The 21,939-nt window shown below is 41.1% G+C and overlaps 1 protein-coding gene across 2 annotated transcripts in view; it reads left to right on the forward strand.

Moving 5' to 3' along the window:
• MAST3 (microtubule associated serine/threonine kinase 3) overlaps window positions 1-21,939 on the forward strand; it is a 1,680,970-nt gene that overhangs the window by 606,955 nt on the left and 1,052,076 nt on the right. For both annotated transcript variants that reach the window (XM_044090757.1, XM_044090758.1), the window contains one exon: window positions 13,412-13,513. In XM_044090757.1, the coding sequence (XP_043946692.1) occupies window positions 13,412-13,513 (102 nt within the window). The remainder of the gene's footprint in view (window positions 1-13,411; window positions 13,514-21,939) is intronic.

Here is a 21,939-nt window from a genome sequence, read left to right on the forward strand (position 1 = left end):
AACATGTAGTTATAGCAGATGCCTACATCCCACCAGGAAATAACATTGCCAGTATGGAAAACCTGTTATTGGATGTCTACCTCCCATCCACAAGAGACCATTTTCTTAGGAGATTTTAACATTGACTGGTCTGACTGTACCAAATTTAATCCTTCTACCCATATTATTCTTCATGGGTTTACCCAAATCATAGGTACCCCCACATGAGTCGATAAGAAATCCAAACATCAATCCATCTTAGATTGGATACTTCTGTCTGACCCCACCTTAGCACACCAATCAGGCTGCCTACCAGACAATTTGAGTGATCACCAACCAACCTACCTTATTAGAAATAAATCCCACCATAGTAAATAACCCATTCTTAGAATAGTTCATAACAAAAAGAACTTCAAAGCCAAGGACCTAAACAACAAACTAAAATACTGTAACTGGATTCCCCTAAAACACCTACCCCTAGATGAAGCAGTAGATTACTTTAATACAACCTTTCTCTCAATCCTAAACCGTCATGCACTAGCCCGAACCATCAGAGTTGAGACAAACTATGCCCCTTGGTTAACAAAAGAAACTAAAACCAAAATGAAGAACAGAGACACACAGAGCCTGGTCTCAATATCATAAACTTAAAACCACTACCTCAAAACAAAACTACTTAGCACTACGGAACAAGTCCAAACAACTTATAAAACCAATTACTACAAAACCTTGCAAGAGAAAAACGCTCACAACCCTCAGAAATTCTGGGCCTCCGTAAGTAAATTACTGCGTCCAGGTAAAACGGCACTCCCACACCCAAAGTTCCAACCGACAAAGAGGACACCCCTACACAATTCAACAAATTCTTTATGGAAACAGTTGTAGCTCTATCTAATACCCTAAATAACACCACCAGCCCTACACCTTCTCCATCCCCTAGTAACCCTACTACACAGCAGACTCCCACTAGCTTTTCCTTGTCTCCAGCACCTACTCAACTACTTATTACTAAACTCCTCAAAAAGCTAAAACCTACCACACTGTCTGCTGACAAACTTCCCATGGATTTCCTTCAACTAACAGCTGAAACTATATCTTGCCTCGTGTCTGTACTCATAAATAGATCCTTAGCGGAATGCAAAGTGCCTAACCTGTGGAAAATATCTCATATTATTCCACTCCACAAAGGCAGCAACTCCCTTGAGTTCACCAACTACCACCCAATTTCAATTTTATCTCCTTTATCAAAAATACTAGAAAGAGTAGTACATTCACAACTAATGCAGTACCTCCTAAAAAATAACCTTATATCTACATCTCAACATGGCTTTCGACCCTCCCATAGTACCACCACTGCTCTACTCTCATATATCAACATAGTCAACACCCATAGAAACCACGGACATTTTGTTTCCTCTATATTCTTAGACTTATCTAAAGCCTTTGATATGGTCAACCACAGTCTGCTTCTCAAAACTATATCTACCCTTAATATTAACTCCCTCTCTATATCATGGTTCAACAACTATTTATCAGGCCGCCAACAAGCAGTTATTTGGCAGGACCAGCTATCCTCCCTTCTACCTGTATCCATAGAAGTCCCTCAAGGTTCCATACTTGGTCCTTTACTGTTCTCCATATTTACAAATTAGATAGCTGCCACCTTTCCCTCTGCCTCTATATTGCAGTATGCAGACGACACTACTCTCATATGTGCCGCCCCTACCATCATATGCACTGCCCCTACCTTAAGGAAACTTCAAACAGTAACACAGAATAACTTTACTCTGGCTGAAACATGGTTTTCTAGCATTAAACTTATACTCAATCCCAAGAAAACAAAACTACTTCTCTTCAGTCCTGGTAGAGCTCCTGCACTAAATAATCATTTCACCATAAACTCCAAGGATAATACCTCAATAACCCCAACAACTGACACTAAACTCCTAGGAGTAGTAATTGATAACAGTCTAAAGTTTGACATACACATAAGCCCAAACAATCAAAAAAGTAAACAAAAAACTCGGTCTACTGTATCAGAACAAGCAATTCATGACCAATTATACCAAAGCTACTGTTGCTAGAACACACCAATTATCCACCCTACTGTATGCCTCCCCAATCCTGACTAATCTTTGCCACAGCGAAGTAAACAAAATGGCATCTTACTATAACAAGATTGCCAAGTTTGCTACAGGTGCCTCTAGTAGATCCCATCACTATTTTTCCGTCAAACAACTCAACTGGCTTGAGTTGCCCCAACTACTTCTTACTACTCAAATCTCCACAGTCCAGAGTTTGTACTTACCTCTCTGACAAACTCCTGCTTTACAGGATCTAATACAGCCCTACACCACCACCCGAACCTTAAGATCAACTGACCGAAATCTCATAAATGTCATCATACATAAGAATGAAGCGGGTAAAACTCTTTTTGGCTGTACTATAGCAAAAATCTGGAACTCACTCCCAAATCGTATAACTTTTACAAGCTCTGCTTCACTATTTAAGAAACTACTCAAAACCTAGTATATTAACAATTGGCTGTGCACATGTGACTCCCCAGGCTAAGCCACTACATTGAAGTGTTGCAAGGATTTTGCCAAAGATCATCTATAAGTTTCTAACCTCTGAATATCTATTCTTACTATAAATTTCTAACCTCTGAATACTTATTCTTAAAAACAATGGTCTGTTTTGATCGTATTGATTTAAATGTCTATGTAGAAATGTTGAATTTTTATTCTGATGCTGTTGATTTTTTATGTCTATGCAGAAATGTTAAATATGTTTTTTAAATGTTTAATTGTATGCCTTAAGAACACAGTTCTATATTTTACAACATGTATTGTAGCATTGTATTAAGTGGAGCTTTTCTCCCCAGGCCTCTGCTGAAAATGGACCTGTGTCCATTCGGACTTTCGCGGTCATCAAATGTAAAATAAAATAAAATAAATAAAATAAAAATAAATAAATTATGAACAAACATGGGGGGACCAGGTCTTACCTACTCTGCAGGCTAGCAATGCAGGCTTGGGAGCTAGCCTCTCAGCACATCACCACACTGCAGGCGGCTTGTATTCCATCCCAGGACAACCATCAGGCGGATGCCCTCAGCAGATCCTTCTCTCTGCATCACAGATGTTGCACAGAGATGTTTTCTTAGACATTGTCCACCAGTGGGGCACACCGCAATTATATCTGTTTGCCCCCCCCCCCCCCCCCAGAAGTGACAATTTCTGCTATTCTGCTTCAGGAATCCTTCCCCACTAGCCTGGAGAGTGGATGCCTTCTCCATCTCATGGAAGGAATTGGTCCTGTATGCCTTCTCTCCCTTCCCACTCTTTCAGAAAGTACTTCTAAAAATCCAAAGGAACAAGCCAAAAATCTTGGTGGTGACTCCCTGTTGGCCAAGGCAGCATTGGGTTCCCCTTCTTCAAACTCTTGCCAAGGGCAATCACCAAAAGATGCCTCAAAGGTGAACCTGCCCGCATAACAGAAGGGATCTCTCATTCATTTACACCTGGAGATACTCTGCTTAACCCTTTGGGTGATAAACTGTTGATTCCCTTCAGACACCGGTACTCAGAGGATGTGCTAGCCATCCCGCAGGAGGCCAGGAAACTCGCTACAAGGCGATCCTACATTTTCAAATGGAATAGATTCTCCAAGTGGTGTCTCCAAAGGCAAAGGGACCCCTTCCAAGCGGATGTTCCTCTAGTCCTTGCCTATGTGTGTGAGCTCATAAAATCAGAGCTTTCATATTCTTCAGTGAAAGTCCACTTATCTGCTATTTCTGCCTGCTTACCTTTGGATCCACCTCTTCTTTCCAAGCTGGATGTCAAACTGTTCTTAAAAGGGGTTCTCCACATCAGGCCACCAAAGAAACCTGTTCCACCACCATGGGACTTAAAACTACGTACTAGAAAAAAACTGTCTCTGCTTCTTTGCAGGTGTGCACATGGGAAGACTGTCCTATTAGTAGCCCTTACTGCAGCCAGGAGGGTTTCTGAACTACAAGCATTCATGGCATCCCTATCCTACACAGTCTTCCACAAAGATAGAGTGACCCTTCGCATCAGTCCTTCCTTCATGCCCAAAGTGGTCAATGAGCTATCCCTCAGTTAGTCTTTTCATTTACCCCACCTTCTTTCCCTCTCCTCAAAATGACCATGAGAGAGTACTCCACTCTCTTGATTTCTACAGACAGTTAAGGTTTTATCTGGACAAAACCAAAGCTATTAGAAAGTCCAATCATTTCTGTGTCCTTACACCCCAGGACCCTGGGCAGGAATGTATCCAAACAAACTATGTCCTCCTGGATACAAAAAACTATTTCCTTTTGCTACTCTTACCATGGCAAAGACTTGCTTTACAATGTTAAGGCACATTCTAAAAGAGCCGTGGCCTCTTCTGGAGCCTTCCTCAAAGGTCTGGACACAGCCACCATTCTTGAGGTAGACATGGTCCTCAGTGCATACCTTTACCAAACATTACAAATTGGACCATGTCTCCAGAGCCAGGGCAGGATTTGCAAGGGCATTCTTGCACAGATTCCTTGAAACTGCAACTTCTTCCACCACCATTTCCTTTTCTTGAGCTGTAGCACTCTCCCACAGTAAGAATACTGCAACACAGGAATAGAAGGACATAGATTAGTTGTTTAAAGTCTTACCATAACCGTAGATGTCCTTCTCTTCCATGTTGCATTATTCCTTCCCACCCCCGTACTCCCTTCATTACATTTACCCTGTCTAGATGGCATCTTCCTTCACTTCTTTAGTCTGTTCTCCGACTGGGCCATCAGTTCTGAGGTCGGTGCGTGCAGATGTCACATTTAAGGCCTGTAGTTTATGGCCTTGTGTGTGACGTCCTGCACACCTGGCAGCAGCTAAGCTTAAGCTTATGCATAAGAGACGGACGTTTGGGTTTCCTGAGGTGGAGGATCCCACAGTAAGAATACTGCAACATGGAAGAGAAGGACATCTATGGTTATGGTGATATTTTACACAACTAATCTTTGTCCGTTTTCATTCTATCCTCTGAAGTACTGAAGGTTGGGTCCTTCCCAGTTAATTTGTATATACCACTGCATATCAGATGAGATGTGAGCTGACATCTGTTAAATTTTCATCACTGGTAATTTTGTCGATATACTTTCTCAAGGCAGGTATCCTTGGTCACTGGGTACTCTGGTGTCATATATATTTGGTATACAGTGGTTGTCACTAGTGCGTGATAGATCTTTAGCTGTTGAGTCCAGGAAAGATTGTAGTGTCTTTTTGCCCACAGTTATGCTAATGCCTGCTGATTGTGTAGTTAACTAGCTTATAGATGTCTCCTTGCACAGCTGTCTCAGACTTCAGCAAATTTTATTAAGTCTTATGTAGAGCAAACTTTACTGCATCTGATCTGTATGAAGTGGCATCCCCTCCCATGTTTTTACCAGATAGGTACATGGCTGCTGCCAACAACAGTTATAGTCAGACAGATTGAGGTGTGTTTCCATTGAAATCAGAGCAGGTACATTCAGTCATATCTAAGAGGAAAGCCTGGAGAATTTAACAGGTTTATTGAGCCACTTGTATTTAAAAGTATGACTTTCATATATGATTTGCTATCCTGATTCTAGAGTACTTTTATTACTGTTATGATTCTTTTCCAATCAGTATTGAATAATACCAAGATGTGGACTTATTGATGGAGAGCTGAATGCTTTCTAGTAGTGTTGGAATACCATGAATGAAAGGTGAAGTAGAAAATAGAAATATACATAAAATAACACAAAACTATATATTGAAATGTTCACTGTGCAATGTACATTCCAGTGTAATATTACTTTGTATAAAGGAAGAGTTTAAGCTTCCCAGGACACATCACCACCATATCATACATTGATAAATGTAGACTGTGGAATCAGTCCTAAGCAACACAAGCAAAATTTGAGTTCTTCAGACCATTAAACCTACATTAAAAATAATAATCCTATTTGTTAACCCTTTGGGCCCACTGGGCACAGTCCCTTTTCAGGGGTGACCCGAGAGCAGTAAATGGATAAAAGTCTTGCTCAGTTTCACACAATACTTTATATATATTCATTCATATTCATATATTCATTATGTGTCTAACTGAAACATGGCTAAAACCCACCACTAAGGATGAAGAGATTCTCCCTCCTGGGTATAATATCTTCAGGGCCGACCGTGTAAAGAAACGGGGTGGAGGTATAGCTGTTATGTTCAGGAATACTCTGAATATCATTAAGAACCCAACACAACCTCCTACAATCTCTAACTTAGAACTTATTGCCCTAAAGTTATGCTTAAACACTCAAAAATGCATCAACCTCATTGTTATTTATATCCCACCAGGGAATAACATAGAAAATCTTGAGCAAACACTGTCCTGGCTAGCCACTAGTTACCCACAAGAAACCATAGTACTTGGGGATGTCAATATAGACTGGTCCCTTTGTTCTTCCCATACAACCCCACAACCTATTAACCTACATGGCTTTTCCCAAAATATTCCTTGTCCAACCAGACTGGGCAATACTCACCAAAAAGAAACCACCATCGATTGGATCCTTACCAATAAAGATTCAATTAACTATACCACTGGGACCCTTCCCAATGACCTCAGCGACCACCTAATTACCTATATTATTAAACATAAATGCCCAACTTCCAACCCCCCCTTATATAGACTAATTAGAAACAAAAAGAACTTTGTCCCACAATTATTCCTTGCAGACCTAAAATCCTGCAACTGGTCCATTTTAAAATCTCTACCCTAGAAGAGAGTGTTTCCCACTTCAACGATACATTCCTTAGGATACTAGAAACACATGCCCCAAACAGACTAATCAGATCCAAAATCATTATAGCACCTTGGTTAACTAGAGAAACCAAAAACAAAATGAAACTCAGAGACCAGGCCTGGGACAAATGGAGAGCCACTAAAACCCCCCAAGATCGCATAAAATTTCAACAGCTAAGAAACACTACCAAATCAGCCACTACCCAGGACAAAAAACAATACTTCTGCCACCTCCAGAATAAACACCAGAACAATCCAAAGAAGTTCTGGGCAGGATTTAACAATCTCCTTCACCCAGGTAAAACTACCACCCCAACCCCTGAGAAGCACATCGGGAAAGATGCAGAGGCAGTAGCCAACACCTTTAACTCCTTCTTCACCGATACTATCCGATCTCTTGCTAGCCAACTAACCTCCACTGCTCCACCTTCCTCTCAATCTCATGAAGCTGCCCACATCTCCTTTAACCTAAACCCTGTCTCTTCCTCCTATATTTGTTCCCTCTTAAAAAAACTTAAACCAACCACCCTGGCTGATCACCTCCCAGCGGAATATTTACAAATAGCATCTGAAGTCATCGCCTACCCTATATCCATCCTGATCAACAGAACTATTACTGAAGCCACTATTCCCTCTTCTTGGAAGATTTCTTATATCATCCCTCTTCATAAAGGAGGTACCTCCACTGAAATATCCAACTACAGACCAATAGCAATCCTGTCTCCAATAGCGAAAATTATGGAAAGATGTGTTCACAAACAACTCCTTCACTACTTAACCCTTAATCATCTCTTATCTAACTCCCAACATGGTTTCCGCCCCCACCATAGTACTACCACTGCCCTCCTTTCCTTTATTGACTCCATTAATAACAATCGTAACAACAAACTAATATCCTCCGCCCTCTTTCTTGACCTATCAAAAGCGTTCGACATGGTCAATCACCAACTCCTACTTAATACCCTAGAAAGTCTATATCTTAGCACCCCTGCACTAAGCTGGTTTAAGGCGTACCTCACTGGTAGGCAACAAGCTGTCCTGTGGCAAGACAAACTATCAGAACTGCTCTCAAACACCATCGGTGTTCCTCAGGGCTCCATTCTTGGTCCTCTTCTCTTTTCCATCTTCATAAACAACCTGCACTCAGTCATCCCTAAATCCACCTGCATACAATATGCCGATGACTCCACCCTGATCTGCTCCGCTGTCTCCTTTCAGAACTCCAAACTACTACTCAACTCTGTTTTACTTTAGTTGAGAAATGGTTCACTGACTTGAAACTCCTACTTAACCCAAAAAAACTAAATTACTCCTATTCTTCCCCAACGCCAATACACCCCTTGGCAATGAACTCCCAAATACTAACATTACACCTTTTCATATTAAATCCATCAACGGAACCATCATAGCCCCTGTTGCCAGTACCAAATTACTAGGTGTTACCATTGACTACAAGCTAAAATTTGACATCCACATTACCCAAACCATCAAATCGGTTAACAAAAAACTTGGATCCATGTACAGAATAAAAAACTTCTTAACCCCCTTGACCAAACTAACTATTGCCCACACGCATCTCTTCTCCACCCTACTATATGCATCCCCAGTCTTTTCCTTCCTCAATAAACGTGAACTTAACATGCTCTCTCTTGCTTATAACCATATTGCTAGATTTATAACAGGTTCCCCATATCGCACCCACCACTGCCTTAACCTTAGGAAACTCGGTTGGTTGGAACTACCCAATCTTCTCAAACTTAATCAACTCACTGAAGCCTTTAAAATAATCCACTATCCCAACAGAACTCCCTCACTGTGTAGTATTTTGACCCCCTACTCCAACCTTAACTCCCTTAGATCAGCTAATAACGTCCAGATCTTAACAACTAAAGCTAAGAACTCGGGTGGTGATGCCCTGTACGCCAACTCCATTGGAAAGCCCTGGAACTCCCTGCCAAACACCCTTAGACTCATGACCTCACATCAACAGTTCAAAAACAACCTCAAAAGCCATCTTAAGCTACAATGGCTATGCCCATGCACAGAACCCGACTAATTTATCAAATCTCCTGTACTCATAATTTGCCCTGATAAGTTAGTTCCTAGTCCATTATTCTCACTGTGTTTATCCTATAACACTAGTTTGTTTAACCTGTAGCTTTGCTACTTGTGCTTATATTAAGTCATTGTCATTTCCTATTCTTATATTGTAAATGTAACTTGCTCTCATCATGTATTGCTTTTATGTCATTGTTATTTCCTATTCTTATATTGTAAATGTAACTTGCTCTCATCATGTATTGCTTTTATGTCGGAGCTTTTCTCCCCGGGCCTCTACTGAAAAGGGATATGTATCCAGCTGGACTAGCCCGGTCAACAAATGTAAAATAAAATAAATAAATAAATAAATAATATATATATATATATATATATATATATATATATATATATATATATATATATATATATACACTCACAATTGCCCACAAAATATTTTACCAACCCAGTAATACCCCTATACTCTCAAAACTCTTAATCCCATAATAATCTGAACTCCTTACGCTCTTCTAGCTCTTCTAGCAAACTCCTGCTAGCTGGTGACTGTCTGTTTACTAACACAGCAGAAAAAAACTGGACCCTGCTACCCAATGAACTAACACTAATTACATCCTTGCGACTCTTTAAACAAAAACTAAAAAAACACCTCCAAAGGCACTGGCTATGCCCTTGTAGTAACCCTGACTAACAACTGTCTTTCACCTCTGTTTCTTCCTCTTCTAACCAAACTTCCAAACATTTAAATACTCAGCCTTGTAATTAAGACTGACACTATTTAAACTCTAATCAACTTATTGCTTAAATCCTTTAACCTGATGTGAACTATTGTACATAATGCTTACTGTATTATATCTGTTTTAGCTTTCTTAAGCAATATTATGTTCACTGTTACTTTTCTTAAGTGTTTTTGATCTCTGATACGTTATAACTACCTGTTTTATTTGGTTTATTAATCCTATAATTAACATGTAACAATATTTTTTTACATATTTGTATATCTGTGTGGAGCTTTTCTCCCCAGGCCTCTACTGAAAATGGATATATATCCAGCTAGATTAGCCCGGTTAACAAATGTAAAATAAAATAAAATAAATAATATATATATATATATATATATATATATATATATATATATATATATATATATATATATATATACACACTTCAAAATCTCAAAAGCTCAAAGTCACGAATCTCAAAATACTGAAATCTCATAATACCGAATCTTATAATATCGAAAAATATACAGGACACCAACACTGACTATATTGCAGCAGAAATACATACAGAAACAAAGAAAAAACAAACTATATCAGTCTAATCTAACTATAAGCAGGGGAACAAGCTCCCCAGCACCCCCCCACACACCCTGCCACTTAAATATATCAACTCTGAGATCGCACTTCACTACACTAAGATGAGTTATGTTGTAGTATAGTATATTAAAAGGGAACATGACTAAGGTTACAACAGGCAGTCATGAAGCATGTAATGTTATGCTTGCCATTTTCTTCTGTAAAGTGTGATCTTGGAGTTGATAATTGTAGAAAAGTAATATGTTTCTGTATGTATTTCTGCTGCAATATATTCAGTGTTGGTGTCCTGTATGTTTTTCGAGATTCGGTATTATGAGTTTTCAGTATTTTGAGCTTTCGAGATTTTGAGTTCAGTATTTTGAGATTCGTGATTTTGAACTTTTGAGATTTTGAAGTGAACCCATACAAACATATGTATGTATGGGTTGTGGGCAGTGGGTCAAATGACCAGCTACATCGGCATCTGTTTCATCGACCCCATTTGCTTGACGCAGGTAGATGTTTGTCAAGTGTACATGATCTACAGTCCCCAGGTAGGGGAATATTCCCTTTCCCCTGGTTATTGTGCAGTCTTCGAGTTAATATGTACACTTAGTAGGGAAGGTGGTGGATTGTCTTCCTGCAAAAAAAATTAATTTTGTTTAATCCACTCTGAGGTAAGCCCCGGAGCATGTGCAGAACATGACATTTGTTGTTTTGATGTAATCACATTGATATCCTGGATGTAGGCATAGCTGGTCGTTTGAACAGCTGTCGTACATCAGTGTGTGTGCGTGTGTGTGTGTGTGTGTGTGCGTGTGTGTGCGCGCGTGTGAGTGCATAGATATACACACACACACACACACATATATATATATATAGATATATATATAATACACACACATAGATATGCATGTACATGTATAATGTGTGTATGTAGAGGGATATGTGTCTGTGTATGTTAGTTTATAGATACAGTTGTATATGTATTTGTAAAAGGGGAAATACTTCAAACACATATCTATCATAGACATCAACCCAAACATCATATCTATCATAGACATCAACCCAAACATCATGCTAACACTATGCCTTCAACACATCCCCTCAGAATTTAAAGTTGTGTGACCGTCCATGAGATTGTGCTTATATTGGAGTGTCACTTGGAAGAGAGTGTTGTACACAGCGCCCAGCACGTACACCTTCCTGCACTGAGCACTGACAGACCTATATAAAACCTCCCCTAACAAACAGAAGAAAAAATACAAAATACAGTAAAATCTCACTTAACTGGCACCCATGGGGATTGGTAGATGCCGGTTAAGTGTAGTTTCTGGTTGCTTGAGAGCAGCCTTGCGGAACAGCCGCGTTGAACAGAAAAGGCTCCTCTTTGTCATTTTTGATTGGCTCATATACTCTCATACGAGCCAATCAAAATTGCCGGTTGCTTGCGTCCCAGTTGAAGGAAACTGTACTGTACCTGAAACATACACCATAAGCAAGACGGCTTGTAAGTCAACACTTCTCTTTATCTTCATACCTGTATCTGTGTAGCAAATTACGTGTGTGTGTGCGCATATATGTATGTGTGTGTGTGTCAAATGAGCAAATGCTTTTTGCTTTACTAAACAAGAGTGAATGCTCAGAGAATTGAATGCTGTTTTTAATTGTATTTTAGCCTGCTGCCATTTTTATGTGAGATCATGTTGCAGTGGGGTCAGGAAATTTTTCCCTTACCCCTCTGTTGTGCAATCTCAGAGTTGATATATATAATTAGCAGCAGGTGTTACGGGTGCTGCAAAAAGTGTTCATTTTGTTTTTTTTTTGATTTTCCATCATTTTAGATTCTGTGTGGAAAGATCGCTGTTTGTGGTTCGCTATTTTGAGCATTCAATATCTGATGATATATCCATGTATGTGTGTGTGTATATATATTTGTATTTGTGTGTGTATTGCGTCTATGTATATGTACACACACACACACACATATATATATATATATATATATATATATATATATATATTTATATTTATATATATGTGTGTGTGTTTGTGTGTGTGTGTATGGGCTGCATTCAACCTATTAAGAAGTGGATTTGTCGAACCACAAAAAAGCTGGTACAGATGATCAAAAATCAGCTGATTGAAAGAACCGGCTTTTCCGCTGTGTGAGAGTGTAGTACAGTGGGAATCAGTAAATTTACTATTTTCTCACTGTATTGCATTCTTGGAATTGGTATATATAATTATCAGGGGGTGTGGGTGGTGCAGGGGGGTCTTCCCCCTTGCAACAAAGTAGATTTTGTGTTGCATTAAATCTGTATGATTTGATGTGCTGCACATTCAAATCTTTGTGATTCAGTCAATTTTTAAGGTGTGACAGGTATTCAAAGTTTCGCTATTTCAGTCATCTGTCGTACACTCACACACGTACATAAATGTGGAGGGGAGACGGAGTGTTTCAGCTGCATGTACCTTACAGTCTTGTGTAAGTGTACAGTACTTTTGTCAACCATGTCATCTGAGGTTACTGTATCTACATTACTTCTCCCATAGACCACCTTCCTAAATCTTGTCAGTTGAAAGCTTCTGTATCCCCATATACCTAGCTGCTGACCAGTTTGCACAACCCCACCCTAAGCAGGGTGTTACATCTGACACATCTAACACATGTGACTCAACAAGTTGGTCCCATTTCTGAGTAGGCTGCCTTGCAGTTTTTCCTTTTCACAGTACTTGTAGCTAATGTTCACATACATGCTTACAGACAGCCGTAGTAGCTTTTTCCACTAAAATATGGTACCCCATGTTCTCTGTGTCTTGCCTTAAAGTGTAGCTGCCTGTATATTTAGGCACATACTTCCTTTTAATAGGATGTAGTAGCTCCACTCCAAATAAGTTTGCCATGCATACTGTTGTCTTTGCGCTAACATCCACGAAGTGTGAATCCCATTTGAGAGAGGTGCAGACATTTGTGCACAATCCTGACGACTTTCCACTCTACCAGTGTGTGCTGTTGATGAATGCTTCTTCAGCAATTTTTTTACAATGATTTGGCTGGCAGTAAGATGTGTGTATACTTGGTGAATTTAAATGTTCTCAGTTGTAGTTATAATGATATGAGTGTTGTCGCTCAGCTTTTCAGGAACATTTCTTGCTGCAATTTACATTACTTACCTTTATTTCTAGGTATTGTATTGGTTGTACCATTGGTATGCATTTTATTAACAGGGATACTTCATGTTTTACTTTTGTTTCAGGCCTATGAGAGATCAGAGAGTGAGGAAGTAACGTTCATCACCCAGCTGGCTCGAAAGCTGCTGATTATAATAGCACGACCTGCTCGATTGCTGGAGTGCTTGGTAAAAACTACATTTCTGATCTGTAATGGCTTTGTTCTTCACATCTCTTCTTTATTTTTATTTATTTATTTATTTTTTAATTTGTCTATGAAGCTTCAAGTGTTGTAAATCTGTTTTCAGCAGGGACTGCGATCTTACACAAAACGGATGATATGAGGAATAGAGAATGCTAACAGCCTTCATGCACATTCATGATGTACACAGCATATGTGTTTATGTATTATGGTTTGTAGAATATATTTGGAGAAGAAAATAAAGTATATGATGCTACATATGTAATAAGTGCGGTGGTGCAGCAGTAGCTTTGTTGCCTCACAGCAAGAGGTTCTCCCGTTTGATTCTTGGCTGGAGCACCTTCTGTGTGGAGTCTGCATGTCCTCCCCGCGGTTGAGTGGCGTTCGAAAGACATGTGTAGAATGGGAGTGCCTTCGTTGAAGGTTGGGTGTCGAGCTGGCACCTCGGCACTGTAAAAATCTACTGCCAATCATTAGCGGACCACAGTTCCGCTGTGGCGACCCCTAAAAGCTGAAAGAACATGTTACATATGTAATATAAGTTAACACTATTTGATAGTGTTCCTGTTGACTTTTTCCCCTTGCTGGGAGTTTTTTTTTTTTTTTTTTGATCTGGAGACTTATCTTTTATTGGACTTGGCTGTACAGCAGTTCTTATGTTTTTTTATTCTTCTTCTTCAGCAGTTCTTATTTTATGAAGGAGAACATGCTGGCATTTAAATATATTGTAATTAACTACATCTTGATTAATTAGGACTTGAATAAGCAAACTAAAAATGTCCAAAACCTTGGCAGGTTGCGACTCAGAACAGCCACAGCATTCCCAAGATAATAAAATAAAAACGTTTTCCCCACACTGCTGAAAAATGCTAAGATATATATATATATATATATATACATATATATATATATTTATAGAGAGAGAGAGAGATACAGATATATTAAATCTTGGACACAAAAACATATGGAAAAGGGAGAAAGTGTAAGAAGTATAATACTTATCTTTTCCATTTGTCTGACTGACAGTGATTAGACCAGCCAACTGGGAGACTTTCCAGTTCTGACTTTGAGCAGTATTTAACTAGAGGTCAACAAACAGTAGGTTTCCCCTGGTGTTCACCTAGAGCTACCCTTGCGGCCCTTTATTGGGAAGGACAGAATTATAAGGTGGGACGCTTGTGCTCCCATATCTTGGCACAGTTGATTCTTGTTTTCTGCTGCTCACTTGTTTACAAGGTGTAGAACTGCAGCTGTGTCAGTTGGGGAGCAGTTTTTGTGGTGGCATTTTCCCGCTACCATCTGACAGGAAAACAAAAAATAGCATAGCTCCTTGCTACAGTTACTAACACAGTGTCACACTAAACCAAATTCATTTAGGTAGGCACAGTAGCAACCAGTGCTATTTAAATTAGTGCTAATACTGTACTCAAGTGCTGGTGGCAACTCTGCAGCTATTCAAATTTCTCCCCTTAACAGCTTGACTCACTTCCTCTTTTACCCAACCCTAACTGTGATAGTGGCCAAGTGGAGCTTGGATTAAGAGTCATGTCCTTTGGCATTTCTGGGAACCTTCCTTGAGTCAAGCCATGGATGTCCCCATTTTTTTTGGGGGGGTTACAGCTGACCTGCCCCCTTCTTTGTACCTTGCTTTGTTCTTGTTTCCTGACCGTGACAACCTTCTAATTGGATCCATGGGGGGAGATTCTTAAGCTACCAGGAAGCTTTGCATTCAAGTTCCAGGTTGGTGCAGTTTTTCATGTGGTTATACAGTTAAGTTATACCACAGTCTGTCTGATTCAGGTGTCTTATTTTTTCTTCTGGAGTTCTTCTTCACAGATTCTTTGGCAGCCTTCTGCCCTAGTCTACCATAGGAGGGCAAGAGAACAAGATGTGTCTCAACAGATAGCTCTTGGGGAGGGGGGGGGTTGGACTTTTTCTATTAGCTTTTTTAAGGTCCCACCCATTTAGTGGACTTTAACTTCATGGTTAACAAACTTGCTATCTGCTGTTTATTGGTATTAGAGTTCATCCATGTGCTTATCTCCATAGTTAAGTAGTTCTGCCTCTCATAGAGATCTGTGCTACCCTAGGTGGGGGGACTTTCTGTGTGCCTTAAGTATTAGGTTCCTCCTTTTGTTTTTCAATTCCTTTAACAAAGTGGTTTGTTTATCTTTGATCCAATCCTTCCTCCTCTCGATTTCCTTGTGTGGGCAGAATCTCTGCAACATGAATTGCTCATCATTTTCTGGAGCATTGCACCTTTTTGTGAAGCCTCCCACAGGGCTGCTGTGATGGTCAGATGGACTGCTGGTTCATCTTCCTGTTCATAAGTAGTAATGGGTCCACAGTTGCCATTCCTTTGGAGATAAGCAGTTGTGTTCTGAATTCCATTAGGCAGTTCCACCCACAGTACTGTCTCAGTTACTCATCTTTACAAGTAACTGCCTCCACTGTTTAGTTTTTTTATTAACATGATAAACCTACTAGGTAAAAGATCCTCTTTTCAGAGCACAGGACATTATTGTGGCCCTTTGAGGCAGCAGTACTGTCTTCCCAAGTGTTTTAGCCCTAACTGCTATTGTAGTTGAACCTCCTTGGAATTGCTGTGCACAGAACTCAAACGTCTCGTGGTTCTGGTTCTGTCTTCTGACTCCTTCCATGTTAGCATCTTACTGTTTGGGATTCAGCCCAGCTGTAAGACTATCATGGCCCTAATTTCTAGTTATAACAAAATCATTTGATTGACAAAAAAGACCACCTTTGTTGGGACAGCTTTATCCTTCCTTCTTCCTCTTGTAGGTAGCCAGTCGTTCCATCCAGCTCCAGTTGTTGACATGTCATGAAAGTGAAGCAAATATGTACTAGTGTATCACTTGTTAGCAATAAGTTTAACTAGTCTTCATAGCAGTTACTGGCTAGTAGTGACTTGGCGAGTGATGGAGTTGAATGCTTATATGGTTGGTGTGTGAAATTAAAGCATGCATTGCCATGAGCACATGTCCATCTTATCATGCAGAAACGTCTGCAAAAAAAGATGCAGATGTTCTTCGTCTCACATTGCTGCAGTCATAACCTGTGGGTAGTCCGCTGTCCTCAATCGGACCGAATACCAAAGAGCTGGGCTGGCGTCGGTCATAGTCACCTAGAGCTGACGTCAGTACGTCGTAGTACTTAAGCGCATGACCGACGTCATATCCTCAGTCTTTCTTGCCGCGTGGTCCGAAGCAGAAGCAGTGTTTGCAAGTGCCGTTCGGCATTCTGAAATTTTCATTTTTCGAGTTTCAGACCGAAGACCAAGTTGGGCTAAGTACCCCGTTGGGGAAATCTTTGTCTTTTCTTGCCTCAGTTATCCGGATGTCAGAAAAAGTTAATAGTTGCATTTCTTGTGGGAAACAGATACCTCATAAGGATTTTCATTCTTTGTGTATTCCTTGCTTAGGGCCTGAGCACAACGTGGTCGGGTGACGCTTTTGTGCTAGATTTAACAAGCGCACCATTAAACGGAGATTAGACTTTGCCAGGCTTGTTTTTGGGAAAAGGTGTAATTATAACATGCCGTCTGATCCTCCGACGCCCGCTACCGCTAAAAAGCGTAAAGATAAATCTTTGAAGTCTAAACCGGATGAGTCGTCCGTTATGGACGCCGGTTCTACGGAGCCTCCGGTTGAACCTATGGATCCGGCCGGGGATTCGGCTGAATTCCATGGGGAACCTTTACTTTTACAGGAGTTAACCTGTCAGGAGCTAGGCCCGGCTGAAGGTGCTTCTCAGGTGTCTGTAGTTTCATCTTTACAGAAGATTATTAGGCCTTCTACTTCAGTGGCTAAAGGCCATGCTAAGGCCAAACCTGGTCATAGTTCTAGCTCTCCAGCCCCTGTTCCTGAGAAGCATATGTTAAAAATGGCTGAGGACTTGATTACTTTGATCAGGGGTTCTATGCCCCCCCCAGAGAAGAGGCCTAGGGTGGAGGCAGATTTAGAGGGGATGGATCATTCCTCTGACTACTCTGATTCCTCAGCTGAAGAAATTCAGGAATTCCCTTCTTATTTGGATTCGGATGCAGAAGACTCCTGTCCTTCTGCTTCTCCTCCAGAGGATTTTTCTTTTTCAGAGACTTTACATTCCATGAGGGAGCATTTCAAGTGGGAAGGTCAGGATTTTTCGGATTCTCGGAAACGGCTCAGGGAATTTTTGTTTCTGCCTCAGCATAGGCCCTTGGCTATTCCTCCTGTCTTAGAAGTTGTTCAGGATGTTTTTTCTGAATCTTCTCTTAATCCTGATTCTTTACCTCCTGCCCCTGTTAAGCCAGACAGATATTATCGGGTTCCTGAAGCTCATAAGTATTTGTACAAGAGCCCTAGAGCTGATCCGGAAACCATTACTCAAGGTCCGAAGGGTATTAGGGCTTCTGTGGCTAAGAATCCAGTTCCTTTGGATAAAGATTCTAGAGCTTTAGATAGATGGGGGAAAAAGTGTACACCTCCTCTATGTTAGCTATGAGGGCTTTGAATTGCCAATTTCATATGCTGAAGTATCAGAATGTTTTGTTAGGCCAATTGAAATCTAAGGTGGATGCTTTATCTGAGGGTATAGAGTGTAAGGAGCTCCAGGAGTTGGTTCATGCATCAGGTCAAGTAGGCAAGCATTCTTTGCAGTGTGGTTTCGATGCTCTTCAGGCTGCCTCCAGGGTGGCTGCTACAGGTTCAGTTATTCGTAGACATGCCTGGCTTAAGGATCAAAATTTGTCAGAGCATGTTAAGGCTCGGATTTTGGATGCTCCTCTTCCATCTGAAGTACTTTTTGGTCCTTCTGTGGAATCGGTTCTGAAAAAGATGGAAGATAAGGCTAAGTCTATGCAGACGGTTAAAGATTTTCTGCAGGTGCAGCCCCCTAAGTTTAGTAGGAATTGGCCTGCTAGAGGATGGTCTTTTCCTTCTTTGGATTATCAGTCTAAGGGCAGGTCTAGGCGTGGTAGAGGCAGAGCTCACGCTCAGGGTTCTTTCAGACCTAGGACTTGGAGTTCTCCTGCACAGTCTTCTGGTGAGGGCAGGGGTCAGCCTTTTCGTAAACAGACCCAATGACCTGCATCTTCTGCTGCCAGACCCTTCTCTACTGGCAGCTCCACTAGGAGGAAAGTTGGGACTTTTCCAACAAAATTGGCATTTGGTCACCCAGGACAAATGGGTGTTGGATATAATAAATCACAGGTACAAGTTTTATTTTCACACTCTTCCTCCTTTCAAAGGCATGCCGAATGTGCCTCCTCAGCAAAGGATGGAGGCTCAGGAGCAAATTTCTTTACTTTTACAGATGGGGGCAATTCAGGCAGTCCCGTCAGAAGTAGGCCTAGGTTTTTATTCCCGTCTATTCTTAGTGCCAAAGAAAGGAAACACTTGGAGGCCAATTCGGGATTTGTCCATTCTCAATACCTACCTAGACATTCCAAAGTTCAAGATGTTAACATTACAACAGCTTCTGCCTCTGCTGGGCAAGGATCACTGGATGGTAACCCTGGATCTCACAGGCCTATCTTCACATCCCTATCAGGCCCAGCTGCAGGAGATTCCTGAGATTTTGGGCTGGTACTTTTCATTATCAGTTCTCTGCATTGCCCTTTGGTTTATCTACTGCGCCCAGAGTATTCACAAAAGTTCTGGTTCCGGTGATTGCTTTTTTCAGACAGAGAGGAATACAAATTTATCCTTATCTGGACGATTGCCTGATTCTTGCTCAAAACAAAGACAAGTTACTACAACATCTCCAGTATGTAATGGCAGTTTTAAGGTGCCTAGGGTATTCTGTGAACGAAATAAAGTCCAGTCTAGTACCCTGTCAAGACATGTGCTTTCTGGGTATGAGACTGAATACAGCTTCTCAGATGGCATTTCTGACCACGGACAAACAAAGAACTCTTCATCTATACTTCCAGCAGTTATCAGTAATGTCCAGGCTGACTGCAAGGACAGTCCTTCAAGCCTTGGGGTTCATGGCATCTTGCATTCTAGTTCTTCCCAATGCCAAACTGCATATGAGGAAGCTACAATGGTATCTCAAAAGTGTATGGACTCAACACTGCCACGGTTTGGACACTGTCATTTGGATTATACCTTGCATCCAGAAGGAATTCTTGTGGTGGGCTCAGGAATGTCAACTAAACAAGGGACTCTCTGTGACCCGACCAGAGGCGAGTCAGATCCTAACGACGGATGCCTCGGACTTGGCTCGGGGAGCACACTTCAATGGGAAATGGATACAAGACGTGTGGCCTCCCAAACTGCTACATTTGCATATCAACATGAAGGAGATGTTAGCAGTCCAATTTGCTTTGATGGCCTTCAAGGACCTACTTCAGCCGGGACAGGTGTTGATTCAAACAGACAACACAACAGTCATGTGGTACATCAACAAGCAGGGGGGTACCCATTCCTACCCTCTTTGCAGACGAGCAATGATTTTGTGGTTGACTGCTCTGAGTTTGCAAATCAATCTACAAGCAAGGTTTCTGCCAGGAGCACAGAACTCCCTAGCAGATGTATTGAGCAGGCAAATTGTGGATCCCCACGAGTGGAAACTGGATCCTCAGGTTTTCAAACAATTGACTGTGGCTTGGGGAACTCCAGACATAGATCTGTTTGCTTCTCCACTGAATTTTCAACTACCAAAATTTTGCACAAAGATGTTCCACCCAGATGCTTGGAAAGTGGATGCTCTATCTTTCAGTTGGAACAACCTTCACGTTTATGCTTTTCCTCCTCTGCCTCTTCTTCCCAAGGTACTCTTGAAAGTCAGGCGGGACAAGCCTTGCATGATTTTAATAGCACCAGATTGGCCACGTCAGCATTGGTATCCTCTGCTGAGGAGTTTAATCCAGGAGCCTCCTTGGCTTCTGCCACAGGTTCCTCATTTGTTATCCAAGTCAAACAATCATTTTCTCAATGTTCGGGTGCAGTCCCTGCATCTGACAGCCTGGCGTATTCTGTGATGGAGCCGGTGGGGTCTCAGCTTCCTCAAAAGGTTTTAGATGTCATTTTGGAAGCCAGGCCTAGTACTAGAAAAGTTTATGCTGATAAATGGAAGAGATTTTTTCTTTGGAGCACAGCAAAGGGTTTTGATGTTTCAGTGCCTAATTTGAGTTTTGCACTACAGTATCTTACTGAATTACTGGACAAGGGTTTGTCATTCTCTTCTGTGAAGGTTCATGCTGCAGCCATTTCTGCTCACTATGATTGTGACCCTCCTTTGTTTTCTCATCCTTTGTTCAAACAATTTCTTAGAGGGGCAAAGAATATAAGACCCCCACGTAGAGCTCCTACTCCTTCCTGGGATCTCAATTTTGTTTTGGAGAAACTTACTTTACCTTCTTTTGAACCTGCAGCTACGTCTGAATTGAAGTTTTTGTCTTGGAAGACTGCTTTTTTGTTGGCCATTACTTCTGCTAGGAGGGTATCTGAATTGCAGGCACTCATGGCAGTTGAACCTTTTCTTATATTTCATAAGGATAGAGTTTCCTTGCGAACTAACCCTGCTTTTATGCCTGAAGTGATTTCTAATGTGGCCTTGAACCAGTCTATTCATTTGCCTACTTTTTATGCTGATCCCCAAAATAAGGGGGAAAAAGTCTTGCATTCTTTGGATATCCACAGGCAGTTACGTTACTATTTGAGCAGAACTAAGGAGTTCCGACAGACTCAACAGTTATTTGTTTCTTTTGCTTTGAGTTCACAAGGGAAAGCTGTTTCAAAGCAGACTATTTCAAAGTGGATTGGTCAATGTATTGCTTTTTGTTATTCTCATCATGGGAAGGATGTTCCTGCTGGGATCAGACCTCATTCTACTAGGGCTACTGCCACATCTACTGCTTTTTTGAGGGGTGTAGCTACTAAGGATATTTTGGAGGCAGCTACTTGGAGTTCAGTACACACTTTTACTAAGCATTACCATCTCCCTCTTTATTCCAAGTCCAGGGCTGGGTTTGCCACTGCAGTTTTACAGGGCATGTTAGCAGCTCCTAATGCTATTTAGTTTGCCAGCCTCCCTTTTCCTTTGCTTTGGGATTCTACCCACAGGTTATGACTGCAGCAATGTGAGACGAAGAACATAGTACAGTTTTGTACCTACCATAAATGTAGATGTTCGAGGATCTACATTGCTGCAGTCCAATTATCCCTCCCTCCTTCCCCTCTATAGTTGGGGGTGACTGTGTTTTTTATGTTAGGATTGTCTCTATTTCCACACTGGTAGTTGTTGGGCCTTTATCTTCTTTGGCTCTGGCCTTTTTTCATTCTTGGGCCTTCTGACATCTGGGGCAAGAAAGACTGAGGATATGACGTCAGTCATGCGCTTAAGTACTACGACGTACTGATGTCAGCTCTAGGCGACTATGACCGACGCCAGCCCAGCTCTTTGGTATTC

The sequence above is a fragment of the Protopterus annectens genome, chromosome 13.part0 (assembly GCF_019279795.1).
Source record: "Protopterus annectens isolate FY-2018-M chromosome 13.part0, PAN1.0, whole genome shotgun sequence".
In the NCBI taxonomy this organism is placed as follows: Eukaryota; Metazoa; Chordata; order Ceratodontiformes; family Protopteridae; genus Protopterus; species Protopterus annectens.